Genomic DNA, 21,386 nt, shown 5'->3' on the forward strand with positions numbered 1-21,386 from the left:
CAGAGCTCGCGGAACCTGCACGCGGAGGGAGCGGGCCCCTGCCCCCAGCCGAAACCAGCAGGCAAGGCAGACCCCCGCGCTCCTACCCAACCCCCAGGCCCAGGGGCCTCTGGGGGGCGCGGGTATACCTTGTCTTGAGCGGGCAGCCACCCGCTGCGGCCGAGCAAATTGGAGAGAGCGTGCGTGGGAGGAGAGTCCACGAACCCGGGAAGAGTTCGGTCTCCACCCGAGGTGGAGCCGCGTCTCCCCTGGGCCACCTGGGGGCTACGGGGCCCGGGCCAATCTGGCTCCTGGGCCCGGGAGAAACGGGAGGCCGCGGCCAGGGGTCGGGGCGCAGACAGGGGCTGCTGCTCGGAGGCCGGTGTGGGGCGAGGGGCGCAGACAGGGGTCCTGAGTCCGCTCAGGCCCGGGTGAGGGGAAATGCGATTTCGTTTCAGCCGGTTTCTCCCAGCGTTTCCTGTGCTGTAGTTTCCTGCGTAGTAGAGGAACGAAGACCAAGTTTTCCTCGGCTCTTCGCCTAGCCAGCGCCGATCCACACCCTCCCCCGGCGATTTCCTTTTCTGGCTTTACATTTTCCCCTGCGGAGTGAATTGGATCCTACCTGATGAAGGGGGGAAAAAAGAAAGAAAAAAGAAAGAAAAAAGAAAGAAAGATTTTTCTTTCCTCAAGGAGGGAAAACAACATTAGTTTGACACGATTAGATGGTGCACCTGAGCGGCTTGTCTGGACATTCCGTCAAATCATTATAAGTCGTGTAAAATTGAATTTCTTTTTATTCAGATGGAAACTTTATTTGTTTTAACTCTAATCTTATTTGCATCTATTATCTGTATTCACCAAGGCTCTCTCCCACTACAAAAATGCAGATGAAGTAAATCTTACATAAATCCCGCCCATTTGTGTAATTGGTATACTAAGTGTTTATTTTAAGTGAGAATAATTTAGCTACAAATTTTCTTAAGGAATAACATTCTTAACACATTAAAAAAACTGAAAACTCTGATTTGCTTTTATGTTTGACAGTCGCTCTTGATTCCCTTAAGAGGAGCTTGGCGAGTGCGGCTCGCTGGCGCCATCTAGAGCTCCGGGCCGGGAAGGCCGCGCTGTCCGCCCTTGCTCGCCGCTTCGAGCGCGGGGAGTCGGCGTCTGCCGCGAGCTGCAGCAACCCAGCGACTCGAGCAAAGAAAAGCGAGTTTTTGTGCTTCGTGGGGGACAAGCCCCGCTACTGGGCGGCACTGCTTAGTAATGGCCGGTATTAAATGCTCCCAGACAAAGGAAGTCTTTTCTGGAACTTGCTAACTGAAAATCCAAACGAAACAATATAACGCCCTGCTTGGCCCTAGTCTTAGAATTGGCGCATTTAGCATTTCCTTCAAGGCAACTTTAGGGTCTTCCAACTTGGAGGTGAGCACGCTGGGCGCTGTTGGCGGCGACGTGAACCCCGGCATGGGGACCCGGCCGTGGCTGCAGCGCCCCTGCGCTCTTCCCCCAACTACCCGGATCTGAAGGCTCCCGGTCGGCGGGACCCACGTGGGTTATCTGGGACCGACCGAACCAAGCTGATTAAACCAGGCAAGCAGACCGTCCCAGGTCCCCAGGCGCCCCCTGTGAAGGGGAGGAAGCGAGGAACCTGCAGTTTTCTCCGGCCTGGACCCGGGGATGGCCGAAGCAGCCTCCTGCCTCGCCTCTGTCCTCCAGGCGCCGTCCCGCCCGAGTCGGGTGCTGGGGGCTGCTGGGCAGGCCGGGGCCCTGCGGGGAGCGCAGGGCCCCCTAGGGCTGTCAGAAGTCCCGAAACCCCTGACCCCAGACGCTTGCGAAGGGTCCGCACTCCCTGCTGGCGCAAACTGACCCCTTTGGCCCCCACCTTTTCCCTTTGAAACCCAAATCTAAAATCGGGTAACACTTGGGGGCGTTGATCAATTTTCTCTCCACTCTGCCTCGCCCTCCTCCCGCCGCCCCTTTCCCTCCTCTTCCTAGTCCACTACCCAACCCCGCGTCTTCAGACGTCGTGCAGTGGCTTCTTCCCCTCCTTTCTTGTCCCCCACCCTCCCCGCACGTTTATTGTATTTTAATCTTGAAAGCTACATCTCCAAATCCTGCGCCAGAGGCCGCAGAGGCGCCGGAGCCCGCAGCAGCTAGAGCCGGCCCAGGCGCTGGGGCTCCGGGCTCCCCGATCTCGCGCCAGGGAAACGCCGTGCATTTCCGGGAACTCGCAGCCACCTTTGCAGCCGGCAACTCGGTTGGGTTTGTATTTGCTGTTTTAATACAAACCCCGCCGCACTGCCTGTTTCAAAAAGATGTGCTAATTACTACTTGGATAGCAGGGCGCAAAGTCCTTGTCCATTTCCCAGTACAAAGTAGGTTGCTAGAAAATTTGAAATTGCCTTTCAGCCTAAAGCTGCCTTACCTGAATGTCATAATTACAGTAATTATGTACATCCAAATTACATGCTAATTAAATTAGAATCAAATCGTTCTAAATCGAAATCAAATGAGGTAGTGAAGAATTAATCAATGACAACATAAATAGAGAGCTTCCTTCAGAGATATTTATTGTAACGATCCAAGGAGGGATTTGATCTGAAAAAGTCACCTGTTTATTTACTTTCAAATTAGTAATCAGTTATTATCCCTTCTCCATAATTTTAACCGTTCGGGGTTATTTACCCCCACCCTTTCCAGATGCTGGAGTTTATAGAAATATGTATGAGGTAAATACATACAGACATGCCTACCCTATATGTTATTGATATAAATATATACAGTGTGTTTGCAACTCCAGTTAAGGGGAAGGTTTCAGTAGGTCCGTGGAAACATGTTCCGTCAGGGCCTGTTCTCAGGGACCCGGGAAAGAAAAACAAGGTTTAAGATTTTCCAAGACCCTTGCACTCATACCAGGGATTTTGCATTGTTTTGCAAACATCTAACCGTTTCAGGGTGATTCATTTATAAAAGAAATGCAAAGTGATGTGTTGTCCCCCCCGACCCCCTCCTCGGCAACCCCGATTTGTTTTCTGCTTGCAGATTGCTGGCGAGAGTCAACATTTTCACTTTTGCCCCAGGAGCGAGAGATTAGCAGCGGCGCCCTAAAGCGCCCTCTTCACCTGTGGAGCCCGAGAGACGAGAGAAATTCGCTCGCTTTCCTAACTAGTGAAGGCAAGTCCGCCCTCTGACCTGCGTAGGCGAAAGGCGCTGGAGGCCGGGAGAGCTTAGGCTGGAACTGGCAGGCGAGGGCGCGTGGCGGCCCGGGAGTGCTGGTCCCCAGGGCGCAGCTCCCGTGGTCCGCAGCCTGGAATTTCTTCTGAGTGGGCCACTGGCAGGGTCGGGGGTGGGGGGACGGAGACCCTTGCCGTGAGCTAGCCCGCATCCTTTCCCGTTACACTTTGTCGGTGGGGAGTCCAGCGGCCTCCTCGTACGGGAGGCGCCTATTCTAGGAGGGAGACGCTCCCCCTAATTCTCAGGCTTTCATATGGGTTTGAGGTATGTTCAGAAGGTTGCCAGGCACGCGTCTAGAAGGAAAGCACCACCGTACGCAGGGGTGGAGGCGCCTGTGGGGATGGGAAGGGGCACGCCAGCCCGGGACTCACTCCAGCCCCCTTCCGGCCTCCGGTCTAAGGCGAGGTCCTTGGAAGCCTCGGTCCGGTCAGCACCCAAACCGCTGGACCTCCACTTCTGACCGCCCCGTCGGGAGGACCTTCGAACCGAAAGGACTGGGTTTTTTCCGTGCCTACGAGTCGCGGAAAGGCGACTCACGGGCAATTTGGGCCAGAGTGTGCGTTTTCCATGACAAGCCGTTCCTATGTTTCACCCCACACCTCGCTTCATTATTACTGTTACATTCTGAGGGTGATGTTAAGTGTGGCGTGAAGGGAGGAGAAAGGGGGAAGGGCATGAGGATCTGCTTCCTTTTCTGTCAGCAGGAACGGGGTTTGAGGAGCTTCATCAGCTCTCAGTTGCCATGGCATTTCCCAAAACTTAAGAGTTCCCTCGGTCTTATTTGTTCCTCACAACTTTAAAAAAGCATTTCTCCTTTTGGATCCGAAAAACCCGCTCCCAAGGTCTGCAGCTATTGCATACTTTTAGCTCTTTTCAAGAAGTGGTAACTATCAAGGTTTTCTTTTCAGAAAACCGAAATAAGATTTCTTAATACCCCTCAGCTACTGAAGCTAAAATGCAGCCTTCTCCCTGATCTTAAACACAGGGTGTGGAGGACGCGGCCTTGTTGAGCGGCCTCCACCTGCGTCTTGGCCGAGTGGTCGTTAGGTAAGGAGAGTGGCATGGCTCAGGTGGATTTGGAATCTTTGCGATTCAATGCTAAAACATAGTAAATATTTGATGGAAACTGGGAAACGCCGAGCTCCCAACAGCGTGGACGGATGTGATTCACTATCAGCAAGCCATCTCTTGGAAGAACAAGGAAGGTCTCTCCAAGCCTTTCAGATAAAAAGCTTTCTTCAGATTAAAACCGTATGATACAAAGTAAGATCTCCATTTCCTACTGCAAGGTAAGCAGACCTGCCGCTGTGCTGCAGCAACCTCTGCCTATTTTGGCACATTTATTAGATGAAATTATGACTAACTTACCACATAGACGTTCAGATAAACAAGTCCTAACCTAGTAACCTGATCGTGCCTGACCATTTGTAAATCGACAGCACCTCCTACAGGAATTAATTTGCTAGTGTTAAATTATGTTAAATGTTAGGCCAGGGAAAAGGGGAGGAGGGGACCCCAATAATGTCTCCCAAGTTGGCCAGTGCAGTGCCAGGCCACTGAACAAATGTCACCAGGCACACCCAGATTTCTTTAAAAGAATTTCTCTATTAAGGGTAAGAAGAAGGACATATCACCAGACTTTTCCTGTGGTTTTTCTAAAAAAAAGTCACTCACTGTTGGGGACTCTTGTTCTTGAATCATATTCATTAAACTTGGAGGATTCTCTTTTGGCGTTAGTACTTAGGGGAACCTCTACACTTACAACTAGATATCTTTTTTATTATGAGGTTTATCTCTTTGGTTTTTACCTTGTATTTCAAAAGCAAAAGTATAATTAGATGCTTAATGTTTTATTTTAAAAATCACTTTCAATTCCTTTTACCCTTATCATTAGAGTGTGCAGAACAAGTCAGGTGAGCCTCTTTAAAGCTATTTATTACCATGTTATGATTGTATGTGAAAATGCCTCCCTTCAGTCTTTAAGTTTGCCAAGTTGGAATGCTAGCCCCTTGGGGCTGTGTAGCATCCTTTAGTGACCAAGTCTGAAAGCCAAACAGCAAACCAACATTTCCTATAATTACATGGGAATTTTTCTCACCATTGGATAGATAAGAATGTTGGGGCTATTGGTACTTTATAGTTTCTCAATCTTAACGGTGAAGGATAAGTAAACCAGAGATTTGAAAAATTCTTGCAGCCACTTATAAAGTTAAAAGGGGACCACACTTTTGTGGAAGTCAAAGTGTTAAGAAATGATAATGTATACAATTCACTTTAATTACAGGATGCTTTTCAACATTTCTCTTCATGAACACTGGTTCAGAAATCCTTTAAGGCAGTAAATATTGCATAGGTTTTGACATTATAAAAATTATAAAGTCTAAAAAGGCATAAGATAGAAAATAATCAGTGCAACACTGATGAACTCAAGGTGTAAATTAGCGGTCTTTATCAATCTCAAATGCATGCTTTTTTTAAATGAAGCGGGAAAGGGATCTTTGAGGTGCACTGTAAGTTATTGAAGAGTACCGTAGAATGAATTCAAGTTCTCCCCTCCCAACTCTCTTAAAAATATAAATAATCAAACGGTTGCTTATGCCTTTAGTTAGCTGCTTGCAAATCAGAGGACATCTCTGTGTGTGCATATACAAGACAAAGATACATATACCAGACTACACAGAGAGGTTTTACTTAATTCTTCTTTCAAACTTCTTTCCTATAAAATTTATGAAATTAGGACTTCCATTCTCAAAACAATCCAAACTAATCAATATTTGTATTGTATTAAGTAAGAGGTGTTTTTAAAATGTGGAACGCTGATAACAATACTTGTGTCCATGATGGTTAGTATATATTTTTTGGAATTCCATGTTACTTGTAATTTGAACTAAATGATTTTTTTCTATAGTTTTCCTTCACCATATGCTTTGAAACACAAGGGGAACCTTGCAGCTAAATTTAAACATACCTTATATACCTATACTTATGAAATATATCTAAACAGTTTACACTGGTTCATTTGTGACGTTATGTAAATGCTTCCCCTTTAGAAGTAAAATCTGTAATAGCTGAATGTCAGTAGTAGAAGGGCCATCTGTCCTAGGTAGAATAATGGTCCCTTAATGACATAGCAATCCCAATACCTGGAACCTGTGAAGATGTTAGGTTACATGGCACAGGGCAATTAAGGTTGCAGATAGAATTAAGGTTGCTAATCAGTTGACTTTGAAATAGGGAGATTCTCCTGGTGGGCCCAATGTAATCACAAGGGTCCCAAAGAGTGGAAAACAATGCAGAATGTGAAAGTGTCAGAGTGATTAGATGTGAGAACTTGACTTTGTTAGCTTTGAAGATGGAAGAAGGGGCCAGGAGCCACGGAGTGCAGGTGGCCTCTAGAAGCTGCAACGAGCAAACAGATTTTCCATAGAGCCTCCAGAATCAAACCTGCTGACACCGATTTTAGCCCAGCGAGACCCATTTCAGATTTCTGATCTCCAGAACTGTATTCGCGTTAAGACTGAGGTTATTTGTTATGGCAGCATAGAAAATACATCATCCAAATGTAAATAGCTTCTGACCCTAGAGCAAAACTGAAGGGAATTTAAAGTCTTAAAGAAATACTGACCAATCCATTACTTAATTCATAGCAGTGAATTTCTACAGTGATTACACTTGGCTTCAAGTAAATTCAAATCTTAAGAGTAATAAATTTGAATTGAAAAAAAATAAACTATACCCATTCAATGTACTGTCATTCTTTTAATGATGTTTCAGAACAAAGAAAATGTCACGCAGTTACATGGGGTTTTTGTTTTAGTATAGGGCACAAGAAACATTAATGAACAGAATTTTTTTTTTTTTTTTTTGCGGTACGCGGGCCTCTCACTGCTGCGGCCTCTCCCGTTGCGGAGCACAGGCTCCGGACGCGCAGGCCCAGCGGCCACGGCTCACGGGCCCAGCCGCTCCACGGCATGTGGGATCCTCCCGGACCGGGGCACGAACCCGCGTCCCCTGCATCGGCAGGCAGACTCCCAACCACTGCGCCACCAGGGAAGCCCAACAGAAAATATTTTTACAGCCCCAAAATAGATCACTTACAAATATTTGCCAAGTTCATTCTTATGGGATTCATGTAGTTTTGTACCTGATATAACAGTTTACAGAGATGAAAAATTAAAATAGAGTTTTATTAGAAAGACAATAGTACATAATTTAGCCCTTGCTAAAGGTATTCAAGAAGAAAGTGGAGATATTTTTATTTCCAGGTAACCGTCACATACAAGTCTCTGCTCTCTACGTCTCCGTTCTCTTTGTTTGCATCACTCTAGTGCGCCTGTCTCCTGATAATGCTCTGTGCATTTTCCCTCCTCTGTGTCTATCTGTGCCATGGCTTCTGGTGTCATTTCTTCTGTCCCACTCTTCACTGGGACTTGGCCGTGGCCGTCTTCTTATTTCTCCTGGCTTGTAACCACCATGACTTCTGCTTCGGCTTCTCCTACTCCTCTCATCCCTGCTCTGGCTCCTGCTGCCTCTCTCATTTCTTCCAGATCCTCTCTCCTCTGGACTCTGGTTATGGCTTCTGGGCTTTCTGTCAGAATCAGAATGCCTCCATTTGCTCTTCTCCCCAGAACTCTCTTGTTTTAAAAACCTAGGCTTTTCCTTGTTACTGTGACTGCTAGAACGTTCTTCATCAAGTTTTCTCTTCTTAGACTTGTCCGTCTCTTCAGAACCACTGTTGTAATTCCCTGAACGCTTGTTTTTCTTTCTTTTCTTCTTCTGTATTTTTTTTTCTTTGTTGTCACTCTCACTGCTGCTTTCTGAAGTGCCACCAGAGGAGGAAGAGGAAGAGGAGGAGGATTTGTTTTTATGTTTTTTGTGTTTACTTCTGCTCTTCTGAAGCTTTTTCTTTTTTCTATCTTTTCTCTTTTTCTTTTTTTTCTTCTCAAGTCGATCCAATTTCCTGTTATTGGGAAAAAACAGTGACAGGCTATGTAAAAACAGTCCTTTCGCCGACAAATATAAAATTTTGAATAGACAATATAGTTTCTTAGAAGCTATTAAAAGTGGTATTCAAATACAAATACATTCTTTACTTTTATTAAATGACAAATCATTTTCTTCCCTGTAAATTATTCAAGTCACATATACTATAAGTTTAAATTAAAAAATGCATTAACTGTCTCAGTATACTTTCCTCAATAGTAATAACTATTAAAAAAATTCTTACTGAATCAGAATTTGTAATTATATAGCACCCTAAATAAATGGTCATCCTGGCATAAAGAAAAGTTTGTAACATTAGCTGGACCAACTGCAAACTGAAATATAAAGCTCTAATCAGATGAAACATTAATTTTATGTACTATTTTAAATATGGAAATACCCAATAACATTACACTATCAAATTTCAAGGGCATTTTCTCCAGAAAGTCTGAATAAGTATAATACATTTTACATTTTTTTAATATTCTATTTTAGTTACATAAAATAAAATAATCACATATTAGTTTTCAACAATTGTTTAGACTTATAAATAAATAATTAGGACAATTCTATTATGGCATTCTGAATTTCTAAAGAGTATTTCACATTCTCAGAAGAGTAACTTGTTTATATGATACGTTTGAGTTACTCTGAAATAAAAATGTCTTCACTGGATTCTGTCCAGCCATTCTCAAAACTCCACATATTGAAACATCATGAGCTCCCTCTGTTGGACTCAGCAGACATTTCTTGGATTCTTTAATCCAGAGGTAGTCTGTTTAACACGATTCACACTGACTTTAAATTTACGCATTTTTTGGCATTCCTCATAAAATTGTACAAAATGTAAGAAGAGTAATACATGGCCCACAATTTTCTCAGAACAAACCGTCTGCAAAGATATATACAAATCTATGAAAACTAAAACCTACAAATAAATCTATTTCCAAATTAAATGTTCTGAAAAGTGCAGTGACTTTGCGGTATAAACTGAGTATATAATCTTACATTCATTTTCATATTACTGAAAGAAAGATAAAATTGTACTACTATAGCTGAAGAATAAATCAATAAATGAATGTGATACATGGTTTAAGTACCTTAAACTTAGGATCAGAGTTGAATATGACACTAAGATGAAACATAAGAAAAAATGTAGTTGAATTCATTAAACAGACACTTTTTAATCACCTGAGAAGTTTCTGTTTTTGTTTGGTTGTTAGTGACTTTAAAAATTCAACTTCTGGATCTTCTTCACCCTCACTTGCAACATATTCCTAAGTCAACAAAGACATCATTAATTTGCTAGATTATAAGACAAGTTAGTTATCAGACAGGAAAGGAAACATTTACAAATAAGAAATTTTATATTAGGGACATACTGTAAATGAGTATGACATTTTGGATTGGAAAGTGGAATTAAAAAATTTTTGTAGTCTACCTGCCAAGGAGGATCATAATGCCCTAAGAGGTTAAGATGACTGCTTTGCCACCATTAACAACCTTTATCAGGAGAGGACGATAGAGAAGCAAAGACAAAATGTTTATAGCATGGCTTCTACTCTCTCAATTTTCTTTTTAATTTAATGGAACATAAAAACCAGGAAGATCATGAACTTTAGGAGAAGGTCAAAACATCCACAATTTTCGCCTTTACAAGTTCAACAGTACATTATCAAGTATAGTAAACAGTACAAATACATGATATATACGTTATACGTACAATCCCTAGCAATGTTTGAGAAGGAATGTGACTCTTTCAGAGCAGTACAAGTTTATGCCAGTGGGAGTCTGGGTTTTAGTCTCAGCTCTGTCTCTAAAAAGCCACATGATCTCAGGGAAATCACTTAACTTCTGAGGGCTCCAGTTTCCTCATTAAATGAAATAAATGGTTTGTATTAGAACATCTGCATTTAACCCTTTAAACGCAACCATTTTCTGGATCTATGTACACTTTAATCAAGTAACTGTTTAAAATATTTTCCCTATTTTTTAGGGGTTTGCTTTTATACACTTCTTCCCATTGGTTCTGTTTAATGTCACTTCATGGGTAAGTTAGCAGGAAGGAAAAAGTAACAACCGTATCACCAGATCAGTTAGATATTTTATCCATATAAACCCAGAGGAGCAGGTTCGTTTATTAAAATATAGGTTTAAAAACATTGCTAATTTAGGTTAAAATAATAAGCAAAATCAAAATACGTTTTAGGCATTTTCTTTGCTCTACCTTGCCTTCCTATGGATATATACATATTGGAAAACATTAAGTAGCAATTCACAAGCAATCACATTTAGATTTATAGACATTTTCAGCTTACTGATAAAAAGATCATTACCTGTGATGGATCATTTGCGGTCAAGTTTCTCCCCAGTACGTTTCGTTTCAATGCAAACCCACTATTTCTCATCTCCGCTATTAGCTCTGAGGGGTGCATCGATGGTCCTGTTCACAAAAATCACAGTTTGAATGTATCATTTATAACTCTCTACCTTTTTCGGACTCCACAGTAGGAATGCAGCTGAAGCTTTGTTAAGTAAAATCACAGCTAAATCAACTCAATAATCTTCTGCTGAGCAAATAATCAGATATGATTTTCTAAAACAGCAGTCTGGAGATTCAGAATAGAAAATAATTGCATTTTTCTTACGTGCTAGGGGATTCTCTTATGTAACTTTGTCATATTGAAAAAGATACACTTAAGTGTTATCTGCTTGGCAGTTTTTAGTATAAAATCAAAGCAAAATGATAAAAGACTGCAATTAAACTTTTAATAGTTATTCTCTCAGTAAGAATTCAATTTGAAAAGAGATACTTACACATATGCTATCAGTAACAATCAAGTACTTTAGTTAATCTTGCATATATACATTTTCAGAGTTTGAAACTTCTAGTCATTAGTTTGGGGTTGGTGACAAGCAATTTTAGGCTAGCTATAGGTGTGTATGTGTTATATTTTCTACAAGCTGTTGTTTCCACTTTTACAAAATCCCCAAACTTTTTGAAAAGTGAGCTTGTTTTTGGTCACATAATATGCTCTAAAGACAAATAATATGGACTAAACATAGATATAATTAAAACTAAAAAATTTTAAACATCTGCACCCTTCCCTCAAACATTATTATGTTTACATAAGATAGGAAAGATTCTTTCCTCCTTCTTTTGTATATTCCAGTTTCATTTTGTTTTCCCTGCAAGTAGCAAATAATGACAACATTTCATGGAAGCTTTTTAGTTTCTGGCCTAAATCATTACACTGGCTTAAAAGAACTGTACTGGGCAATGTATCTGGAATACAGGTAAGAATACGACAGTTCCTGCCAACAAGGAACTCATAAGGGAGGGTGGGGGATAGAGAAATATTCAGAAACTGATACTCTAGTTTGTTGATTAAATACGTCATCTAATTTCTTTACCTTTTCCCTGATTTATTGGTCTTTTACTACTTATTTTGCATGCTCACTTACATGTTACCATAAAAAAACAAAAGGCAATAGGCAATATAATTCAAATCTGTTCTCTTGCCAATAGCATCTTTGGTAAAAAGTTTGGTCAGACAAGTTCAGGTGTAGGTTAATAACTTTTATTGGACTCTGGGCTTTACCATTCTACTCATATTACCAAAAACAATTGAAAGTTGGCTATAGGTATTAGGGAGATAATTAGAAAAAACTGCCTATTACTGGTGTATGGGAAGTATTAATAATATGATGCTTTAATTTCCTGCAGGAAAAAGCCTTATTTAATTGAAAACAAAACAAAAACATCATAAAGCACCATCTTTATTTCACTGATATTAATATTTCATTTTAAAACAACACTGGATTTTTGGTTTGTTTTTTCTTTTATACAATTAATTTAATTTCCTGTGGATTACTTTAATGACTTCTAGAAAAATTCAATTTGGTTGATAATACTGATAATAATATGTTAAGTAAAAAACTGCATTTTATAAATTCATTTATTTTATTTATTTTTGGCTGCAAAAATATTTTTGCTGCACGCGGGCTTTCTGTAGTTGTGGCAAGCGGAGGCTACTCTTCGTTGTGGTGCACGGGCTTCTCATTGCGGTGGCTTCTCATTGCGGTGGGCTCTAGGCGTGCGGGCTTCAGTAGTTGTGGCATGCGGACTCACTAGTTGTGGCTCGCAGGCTCTAGAGAGCAGGCTCAGTAGTTGTGGCACACGGGCTTAGTCACTCCACGGCATATGGGATCTTCCTGGACCAGGGATCAAACCTGTGTCCCCTGAACTGGCAAGCGGATTCTTAACCACTGCGCCACCAGGGAAGTCCCAAAAATTGAACTTTAAATATTAGTATGGAGTGCCTCTAAATGGCATTGAAGTGCTAATATAATTAATAGCTTTAAATTAATTATAGAGTGTTTCACTTTGGTGGCTTCTCAAACTTCACATGTAGTAACCTAATTTTATAAAGTAGAAAATGTCTTTCCTGAAGTGTCAAAACTACATTTCCTTGTCAACAACTTTTTTAGATGTTCAATGAATTCAGAAAGCAAACATGCTAAGAATTAGGATAAAAACCACTCCAGTAAAGGGCTAAAGAGCTTGGCCATTATGATGAAAGGGTACTGATTTCATCAGTTTTCATCAAAAGATGGGTAATTTTAATAAAATGCTTTAGAAAACATACTTTAAAATTTTTCATTACAGTACTTCCAACTACTTCAAGAAAATGATCTCTCTTTCCCCAGGCTGACAGAGATTATTCAGACTATAAAACAAACATTACTCTTCCATCATTTATATTTCTCCAAAATCTCAACTGAAATTTTGTAGTACATATGCTTAGCATATACTTCCACACTGTAAGACTCTAAACAATGTTTAGTGAAGTACCTAACAAATAGTAACTCTTATTTTTGTCAGTAGCTATAAAACTTTTGTGATTATTATATATTTTTCACAAAAAATGCTCTTAATAGTAACATTTTTCAAAATCCAGTCTTATTCACTTCTTTTTGTACTTAAACTTTCTCCTTCTATCATCAAAACTTCTAGAAAGATATGACAAGTCAGGTTTAATTAAGATATATTCAGCAAGGTATCTTTATACTTTCATGTTACTGTGGTAGTGGCTATGCAGAGTTAACCTGACAGAAATGACTCCAGCTCTCTGAGAACTCAAAATTTAATTGACATAATATCAATAGATTATATAGGTATGTTGAAGACAGATTTTACAATATGTTCAAATGCAAAATGACTACTTTTTTTGGATGCCTTTATAATTTAAATTACAGATGGAGCTGGGGTTCAGGAAGGTTTGGTTTGCTCTTAAATTTGCTATGGCAGAATGATTCTAGAGAACTCAGAAAAAGGGCATTTGTTTTAAAATGTAGATTTGTGAAGGCTCCTTTCTAGATCACTTCAGTCAGGCTGGGTTAAGCCTCCACAGCTTGAAAACCAGTGTTCCAACTTAGAAAAGTTGGTCCACTGAAGAAACTGTTTTTCAACATTCATTAATTTTGCAAACTTTCTTTGCTGTGATGTGGGTAAGCACCAAAATACTAACTGTGACTATGGTATTCAGTTCTATGCCCTGATTAGACCCAGACTATTTTCTACTAGAAAAACAACATGAAGTCAATGTCACAGAAAAAATAAATTCTCAGAAGGCAAATTATGTCGTACAAAATTATGTTTGTAAAGGGTTTAATCTATTCATTAAGAGCATTCATTTTTATAGAACGAAGCAACAGAAGGTAAAAAATGTTCTTTAGTAAGATAGGTATTTTATCAGAGAATAATATAGGAGTCAAAAGTGCTGGCCGTGAGAAAGGCCCTGTCGCCGACTTCCCAATTAGAGGACAGCAGTCCCACGTGAATCCCACAAATGGCACAGGAGGGAGACTAATGCTGAAGGAAGAGATATTCCTGTGTCTCACTGTTAGCCTGGGCCCATCTGCTCTTCTCAAGGACAGAGCTATCTTCCTTCCAAAGTTCACTGTTCCTTTCAAATGAAGCATTACCTTCTACAGTTTTATGGTATTCAGTGGGAAAAAGGACACTGAGTTACAGGTTAAGTATGGCTGTATTAGAAATACTTTCCCCTCCTTCCCCCAAATTTAATACACTAATTTAATTTATAGGATGCTACTGCTTCCTGAGACTAAAATTCTATTCCTAGAGTGAATATCATTTTGTTTGTGATGACAGTGGTGATTAATTATTTTCCTTCTCATTCTGTGTGTGTATGTTAACTTGATACAATGAAAAAATCTCAAACCTAGGGAGAATAAAGAGTTCTACAAAGAGTTCTACACAGAGTTCTACACAGCTTCAACAATTATCAATGTTTTGCCATCCTTGTTTTATTTATTACCTCCAGGGTTTTTTGTTTCTTTTTTGATAGAGTATTTTAAATAAAATTTCAGACATCACTTTGGTATATAAATCACTAATATGGGCTATTTCTTAAAAATAAAGCCCTAACACCTTTGTTACACTTATTAATACTGACAGTTATAAAATCCAGTCAACATTCAGATTTCCCCAATTATCTCAAAAAAAATTTTTTTTACAGTTAGCTTGTTCACATTAGGATCCAAACAAGTTCCACACATTGCATTTGGTTTATGTATCTCTTAAGTCTCTCTCTCCCTCTCTACTTTTGAGGTACAAATGACACATATCTTAAATCTCTTTTAATCTAAAAAAAGGTAGCCACTTTTCCTCCACTGCCCCCTTATTGCTATTCATTTGTTGAAGAAACTGGGTCATTTGTACTGTAGAATCTCCCCCATTCTGGGCAGTGATGTCATTTAATATGTTCTTCTGGCCCTTGTATTTACTGTAAATGAGCAGTTAGATCTAGAGGCTTATTATTACATTATTTTGGTATTTTATAACACATACTTTAGGGGAATAATGGAAAGTTTTCTAAAGTTTGGATTCAGGAAAATGAGACCTGAAAAGAAACACATTTTTGCTAATGAACTAGACTAAGGAAAAAAGGCTGAGACTTCAACCTGGTATGTTCTTGCTTTCATCATGTATTTATTGTAGTCACAGTAACAGTGATACAACCTTAAAAATGCGTGGGTTTGAAAATAAACCCCCAAACACATCACAAATGAATTATGATTCTTATTTCCATGAAAAGTATGACATTTATTTCTTCCTTCTTTCTTACAGTTAAACTGACTATATATTGTGAAAAAGCCACTCCCTGTCACTAAATGTAAAACGGACACTTAGAAACACTAGTAATAGTACACGATCAAGAGGGAGAATTATCACAGTTATCTTACATTTGTATTTGAATCCTAACATTACCTAACCTTTTTGCTTTAAAGAAAGCTTATAGAAAGTTACCTTAAAAAAAGACCGAAAAGGGGGGCACAGCATGCAGCACAAGTCCCAGGGAAAAAGTGAACAAAGCTATTAATAAAGTGTGTGGGTGATTTTTATTTATATAGATGAGAATGTTTTATGTATGATTTTCTAAAGGTTATGCAAGAACCAATTGTACTGAATTGTAATAAAACTGCTCCATACTGAGAATTTTCCTGACACGTTGCCAGTTCATCTTAGTGGAGGCTGGAAACAATAAGGTTTCTTATTGCCCTTATCCTGAGTTCATACTGAAGAAAGCTAATTTGATCTCTATTAAGACATACAATGTAAAAGAAAAATTAAACATTTCATTTTTGTCTGTGTGTCTGGAAAATACACAAAGGCAGGGAAAGATGAAACTGCCCTTATTGTATGCTAGTGAAAAACACTTTATAAAAAACAACCTTGCCTTACAGAATCAATAAAGTTAAAGATATTTGAGGTATATCTGATTATGTCTTCACACTTATATTTTCAACTTAATTTACATGCAGGTATTTTACTGATGATACAACTATCACTAAATACTAAAGTGAATAAAGATAATAAAGTGAATTCATAGTCCTAGAGGACTAAGAAAAATCATTTGTGTTGTGATGAACATGAAGTATTAGAAGTCAGCACTATGTTCTAAAGAAGTTATGAGAATATGAACGCTCTTGAAAAGTTGTGCATCCATGAACCTCAAAAACAGTATGTTGAGTCAAAGAAGTCAGACACAGAAGAACACATACTGTATGATTCCATTTATATGAACTTCACGAACAGGTAAAAGTAATATATGGGATTAGAAATGAGAGTAGTAGTTGTAGGTGGAGGATGCCAACTGGAAGGGGATAGAAGGGTATTTACCAGGGTGACAGCAATGCTCTATGCTCTGTATTTGTCAGAAACATTGGTTACATGGGTGCATACATTTGTCAAACTCAATCTACACTTAAGACCAGTGCATTTTACTTAAAAATAAATTAAATCAGTCAACAGTAATTACTGAATGACTGAGTTACTATAGACTCTCACTACATTTCTATACTAGATCTCTCTCAAACTATGAAGAGAGCCCTGCATAGGGAATTTCAACTTATTCTTCCCTAGTATATAACATAGAAAGTGATTTTACAAATCAATATGTATTATTGAGGGCTTATTATTTTATCTCACTAGGTACTTGAAAATAAAGAATGGAGAACTTGGTTTTTGCCTTCAAGCTTATAATCTTTTTTGGGAAAATTAGTTAATATAAAAGAATAGGAAAAATATAAATTGTAAATTTGTGTTATAAGATATATTCAGAGAATAAGATGATAAACAGTGATGTTTAGTATAGTTAGCAAAGCCTAACTCTTCAGCCACTCACTAAACTATTATTTAGTAAGCATGTGCATTGTGGAAAGCATTGGGAATACAAAGATAAATAAGATACATTACATATTTCAGAAAAGCAATACTTTCTAGGAAAGAACTAGAAACTGAGTTTGACTTTCAAACTCATAGGATTTAGAGAAAGGTAAAAAATATGGCATTATAAATGAGTGGAACATGACGAAGGTTCATGTTAACTTAAGTTTGATTTGGGTAGAATTAATATTTACTAGGTAGACTACATTTCATTCATTCTCCTTTACCCAGGTAATCAGTAGTTAATTTCCTTTACTTGAAGTTGGCAGACCTTGAGTAGATAGAATGATATTAACAGGAAGAGTCATGTAAAAGAGAGTTATGATTGGGATCTGAGAATCATAATACCCCTTTGAGATTAGGGGAGGTGTAGCCTCCACTAGCCCCACATATGCCTTTAACACAGAGCAGAGCCATTTACTGACAGAACAGGATTGCAATTAATTTGTTAATGTCAATGGAATTTCAAGGCATAGCCACTCTAACAACACATTTAATCACTGAATTGTAATAGTGTTTATAAATAGTTCAAAATAAGTAACCATCTGTAGTCACTTAAAATAGCCAAAATTTAAAGTACTAATCAAGAACATCAATTTGACCTTTGAAACACTATGAATTGACAAGTTTTACTGAATAATCTCTTTAATAGGTCAATATTTCTTTTTAGATAATTAGTTTTCTCATGCATTTAAAAACATGTATGTTCCCGACTTATCAAATTTTTTTTAAACTTCTTATTTTATGTTATATTTTTTTTAATTTAATTTTTATTTTTGGCTACATTGGGTCTTCGTTGCTGTGTGCGGGCTTTCTCTGGTTGCAGCGAGTGGGCCTCTCACTGCGGTGGCGTCTCTTGTTGCAGAGCACAGGCTCTGGGCGCGCGGGCTTCAGTAGTTGCAGCACGCGGGCTCTAGAGCGCAGGCTCAGTAGTTGTGGCGCATGGGCTTAGTTGCTCTGCGGCATGTGGGATCTTCCTGGACCAGGGCTCAAACCCACGTCCCCTGCACTGGCAAGCGGATTTTTATCCACTGCACCACCGGGGAAGTCCCTAAAACTTTTTATTTTATATTGGAGTATAGCCGATTAACAATGCTGTGATAGTTTCAGGTACACCACAGAGCGACTCAGCCATACACATACATGTATCCCTTCCCCCCCAAACTCCCCTCCCATCCAGGTTGCCACATAACAGTAAGCAGAGTTCCCTGTGCTATAACAGTAGGTCCTGGTTGGTTATGCGTTTTAAATACAGCAGTGTGTACGTGTCAATCCCAAACTCCCTAACTATCCCTTCCCTCCACCCTTCCTCCCTGGTAACCATATGTTTGTTCTCTAAGTCTGTAAGTCTGTTTCTGTTTTGTAAATAAGTTCATTTGTATCATTTCTTTTTAGTTTCTGTGTATAAGCGATATCATATGACATTTCTCTTTCTCTGACTTACTTCACTCAGTATGACAATCTCTAGGTCCATCTATGTTGCTGCAAATGGCATTATTTCATTATTTTTTATGGCTGAGTAACTACTGACAAGGGCTTAATTTTCAAAATATACAAAGAGTTCATACATCTCAATAACAAAAAACCACACAACTACATATTAAAGGAGAGGAGAAGTGGTGCCTGCCTAACTTTCCTTTTTATTTTGAGGTCGATCCTTTATTAGTTTTAATATCCACCTATTTGAAGAGTTTAGCTTTAAAGGGATTCTGGTAACACAAATACTTTTTCTGCAGTAGAATTACGTTGAAGGATTTAAAAAAAATTCTGCCATCAGATGTAGGGCTATCTCAGTAGCTATCCTGGGAGGATTCAACTTCTTCAAGGAGTTACATAAAAGAACTCCGTAACAGATAAGGGCGGGATGTGCCAGAAGGGCAACTGAGTTTATCATCTTTCTTTCTAAACAAAGTCCCTCCAGCATGCTCCTAGGTGTCCTTCTAGTACAAGCTTATGATCAGACAATTATTTTGTTAAATTTCCCAAACATATTCTCAAGCAACAAAAATTCCTCCAACATGATAGGTTGATGGAAAGATGGAGGAGCAGCATGTGGGAGTACTACTGCAGGAAACTGCTATTAGTACTACAGCTTAGTGTAATATTCTTCGACAAAAATTAAATCAAGACTTAGGGGAAATAAGGCAAGGAAAAGAGCACTGATATGTAAACAAATGTTTGCAACAAGTATAAAATAATACTTTCCTCAATTTAAGCTATTATTAATTTTCATATTGTTTAAATGCACTAAAACCTTTGGCATACACAAGACTGGTTAGAGAAACCTGAAACATTAAGTACCAATCATCATTTTAGCTGTCAGTGGTATGGCTGGATCTCATACTTAAGCGTTATAAAGAAAAAGAAATTTTGTATGTCAAGAATATGCAGTGATACCATTTTGCATTTAAAATTTACTTTGATTAAAAACGTGAAATTTACCATATTATCATATAGAGTCAGTTCCAAATATTCTTAAAATTAAGTTTAAAAAAATGGCAGGGGGCTTCCCTGGTGGCGCAGTGGTTGAGAGTCCGCCTGCCGATGCAGGGGACATGGGTTTGTGCCCCGGTCCAGGAAGATCCCACATGCCGCGGAGCGGCTGGGCCCATGAGCCATGGCCACTGAGCCTGCGTGGCCGGAGCCTGTGCTCTGAAACGGGAGAGGCCACAACAGTGAGAGGCCTGTGTACTGCCCAAAAAAAAAAAAATGGCAGGGACTTCCCTGGTGGCACAGTGGTTAAGAATCCTCCTGCCAATGCAGGGGACACAAGTTTGTGCCCTGGTCTGGGAAGATCCCACATGCCACAGAGCAACTAAGCCCATGCACCACAACTACTGAGCCCGTGCTCTAGAGCCCGTGAGCCACAACTACTGAGCCCATGTGCCACAACTACTGAAGCCTGTGCGCCTAGAGCCCGTGATCTGCAACGAGAAGCCACCACAATGAGAAGCTCGCATACTGCAACAAAGAGTAGCCCCTGCTCGCCACAACTAGAGAAAGTCCACGCACAGCAACAAAGACCCAACGCAACCAAAAATAAATAAATAAATAAATAAATTTAAAAGATCATTTTAAAAAATGGCAAAGTAACTTTAAATATATAGCAACTTAAACCTAAAAAAACAAAAGTCAAATAATTAGTACAATATGAATCTTATGTTAACAAATTTCGAATCAATGTTTCTTCACTTTTGCTTTTACAACTTTTAGGCTTCAGTCCAATACATGAAGAGCCTGAAATTCCTCCCATTCTCACAACAAGAAAAAAGCTGAAAAAAGTGAACATCAATAAATCTTATAGATCTATCGGAGAATTGAGATCACAGAGCAAATCACTGCCCCCAAATGGGAGAGACAGGTGATACAGAGACTCAGTTTACCGAGACCAGAAACCAACAGAGCCAGCAATTGGTAGAAATACTTAAAGGATAACTGACTATTCTTGGAGACTGAGCAAGGACTAGCTTGAGAGGTGAAAACTCCTGGGGGCTCAACCTTAAAGGGGCCCCAACACTTCTGTGAGTTTTACTTCCAGAAGCCCCACTAGGTTCTCACTGTGAACATCAAATAACAATCCCCTTGTACTTCCAACAGTGGGAAGGGAAAAGTAATCATCTTGAAATACGCCCAGAGCATTTTGTTGTCCTGAACAAATGCTTACCCTCAAAGGAAGCTATTTCACCAGAGCCTAACCTATGTGGGTGAAGAAAAAAAGCTGAGAAGTGGGGGAAAAAAAGCTGAGAAACACATGTGAAGGTTACAGCCCAGGGGCAGAAGCTCACTAAAAAACTGAAACCTAGTCATAGGATTATAGAATGCTTCCCCTCCCCTCATATCTTACCACTACAACAGTAGGGCTCCTGTAAAATAACATAAGATTACAACTGAAGCCAGGCTCAGCCTCTATTAACAGAGTCTGTAGGGAAACCCAAAGATAACAGAGGAGACCAAAACAATGACACCAGAGGATATTTATCCTCTAAAATCTACAGCTATAGCAAAGAGTAAATACAACCTAACTCCTAGCCAGATAAACATAAAACCTCACACTAAAGGCCTATTTATCTCAGTTCTGTCTACCTGATACACCATGTCTGGCTTTCAACAAAAAATTACAAGTATGATAAGAGGCAAAAACCACAGTCGGGAAAGCAAAGCAAGTATCAGAATCAAGCTCAGCTATAATGAAGATTCTGGAATTATCAGATTGGGAATCTAAAATAACTAAGATTCATATGCTAAGGGCTCTAATGGAAAAAGTGGACAACATGCAAAACAGATAGGTACTGTAAGCAGAGAAATGGAAACTCTGAGAAAGAATCTAATGGAAATGACAGAAATAAAAAACACTAATAGAAATGAAGAATGCTTTTGATGAGGTCATCAGTAGACTAGGCATAACTGAGGAAAGAATCAGTAAGCTTTAAGATAG

General features: G+C 39.5%; 1 protein-coding gene across 1 annotated transcript in view; it reads right to left on the reverse strand.

Annotated features, from left to right (window-relative positions):
• Positions 1-6,962: 6,962 nt before the first annotated feature.
• CIRSR (corepressor of RBPJ and splicing regulator) overlaps positions 6,963-21,386 on the reverse strand; it is a 40,227-nt gene continuing 25,803 nt past the window's right edge. The window contains exons 8-10 of the mRNA XM_079923656.1: positions 10,536-10,642; positions 9,391-9,476; positions 6,963-8,176 (exon numbers count right to left, since the gene is read on the reverse strand). Of these exons, the coding sequence (XP_079779782.1) occupies positions 7,510-8,176; positions 9,391-9,476; positions 10,536-10,642 (860 nt within the window). The 3' untranslated portion in view covers positions 6,963-7,509. The remainder of the gene's footprint in view (positions 8,177-9,390; positions 9,477-10,535; positions 10,643-21,386) is intronic.

This window comes from Stenella coeruleoalba (genome assembly GCF_951394435.1).
Source record: "Stenella coeruleoalba genome assembly, chromosome: 6".
Taxonomy (NCBI): domain Eukaryota; kingdom Metazoa; phylum Chordata; class Mammalia; order Artiodactyla; family Delphinidae; genus Stenella; species Stenella coeruleoalba.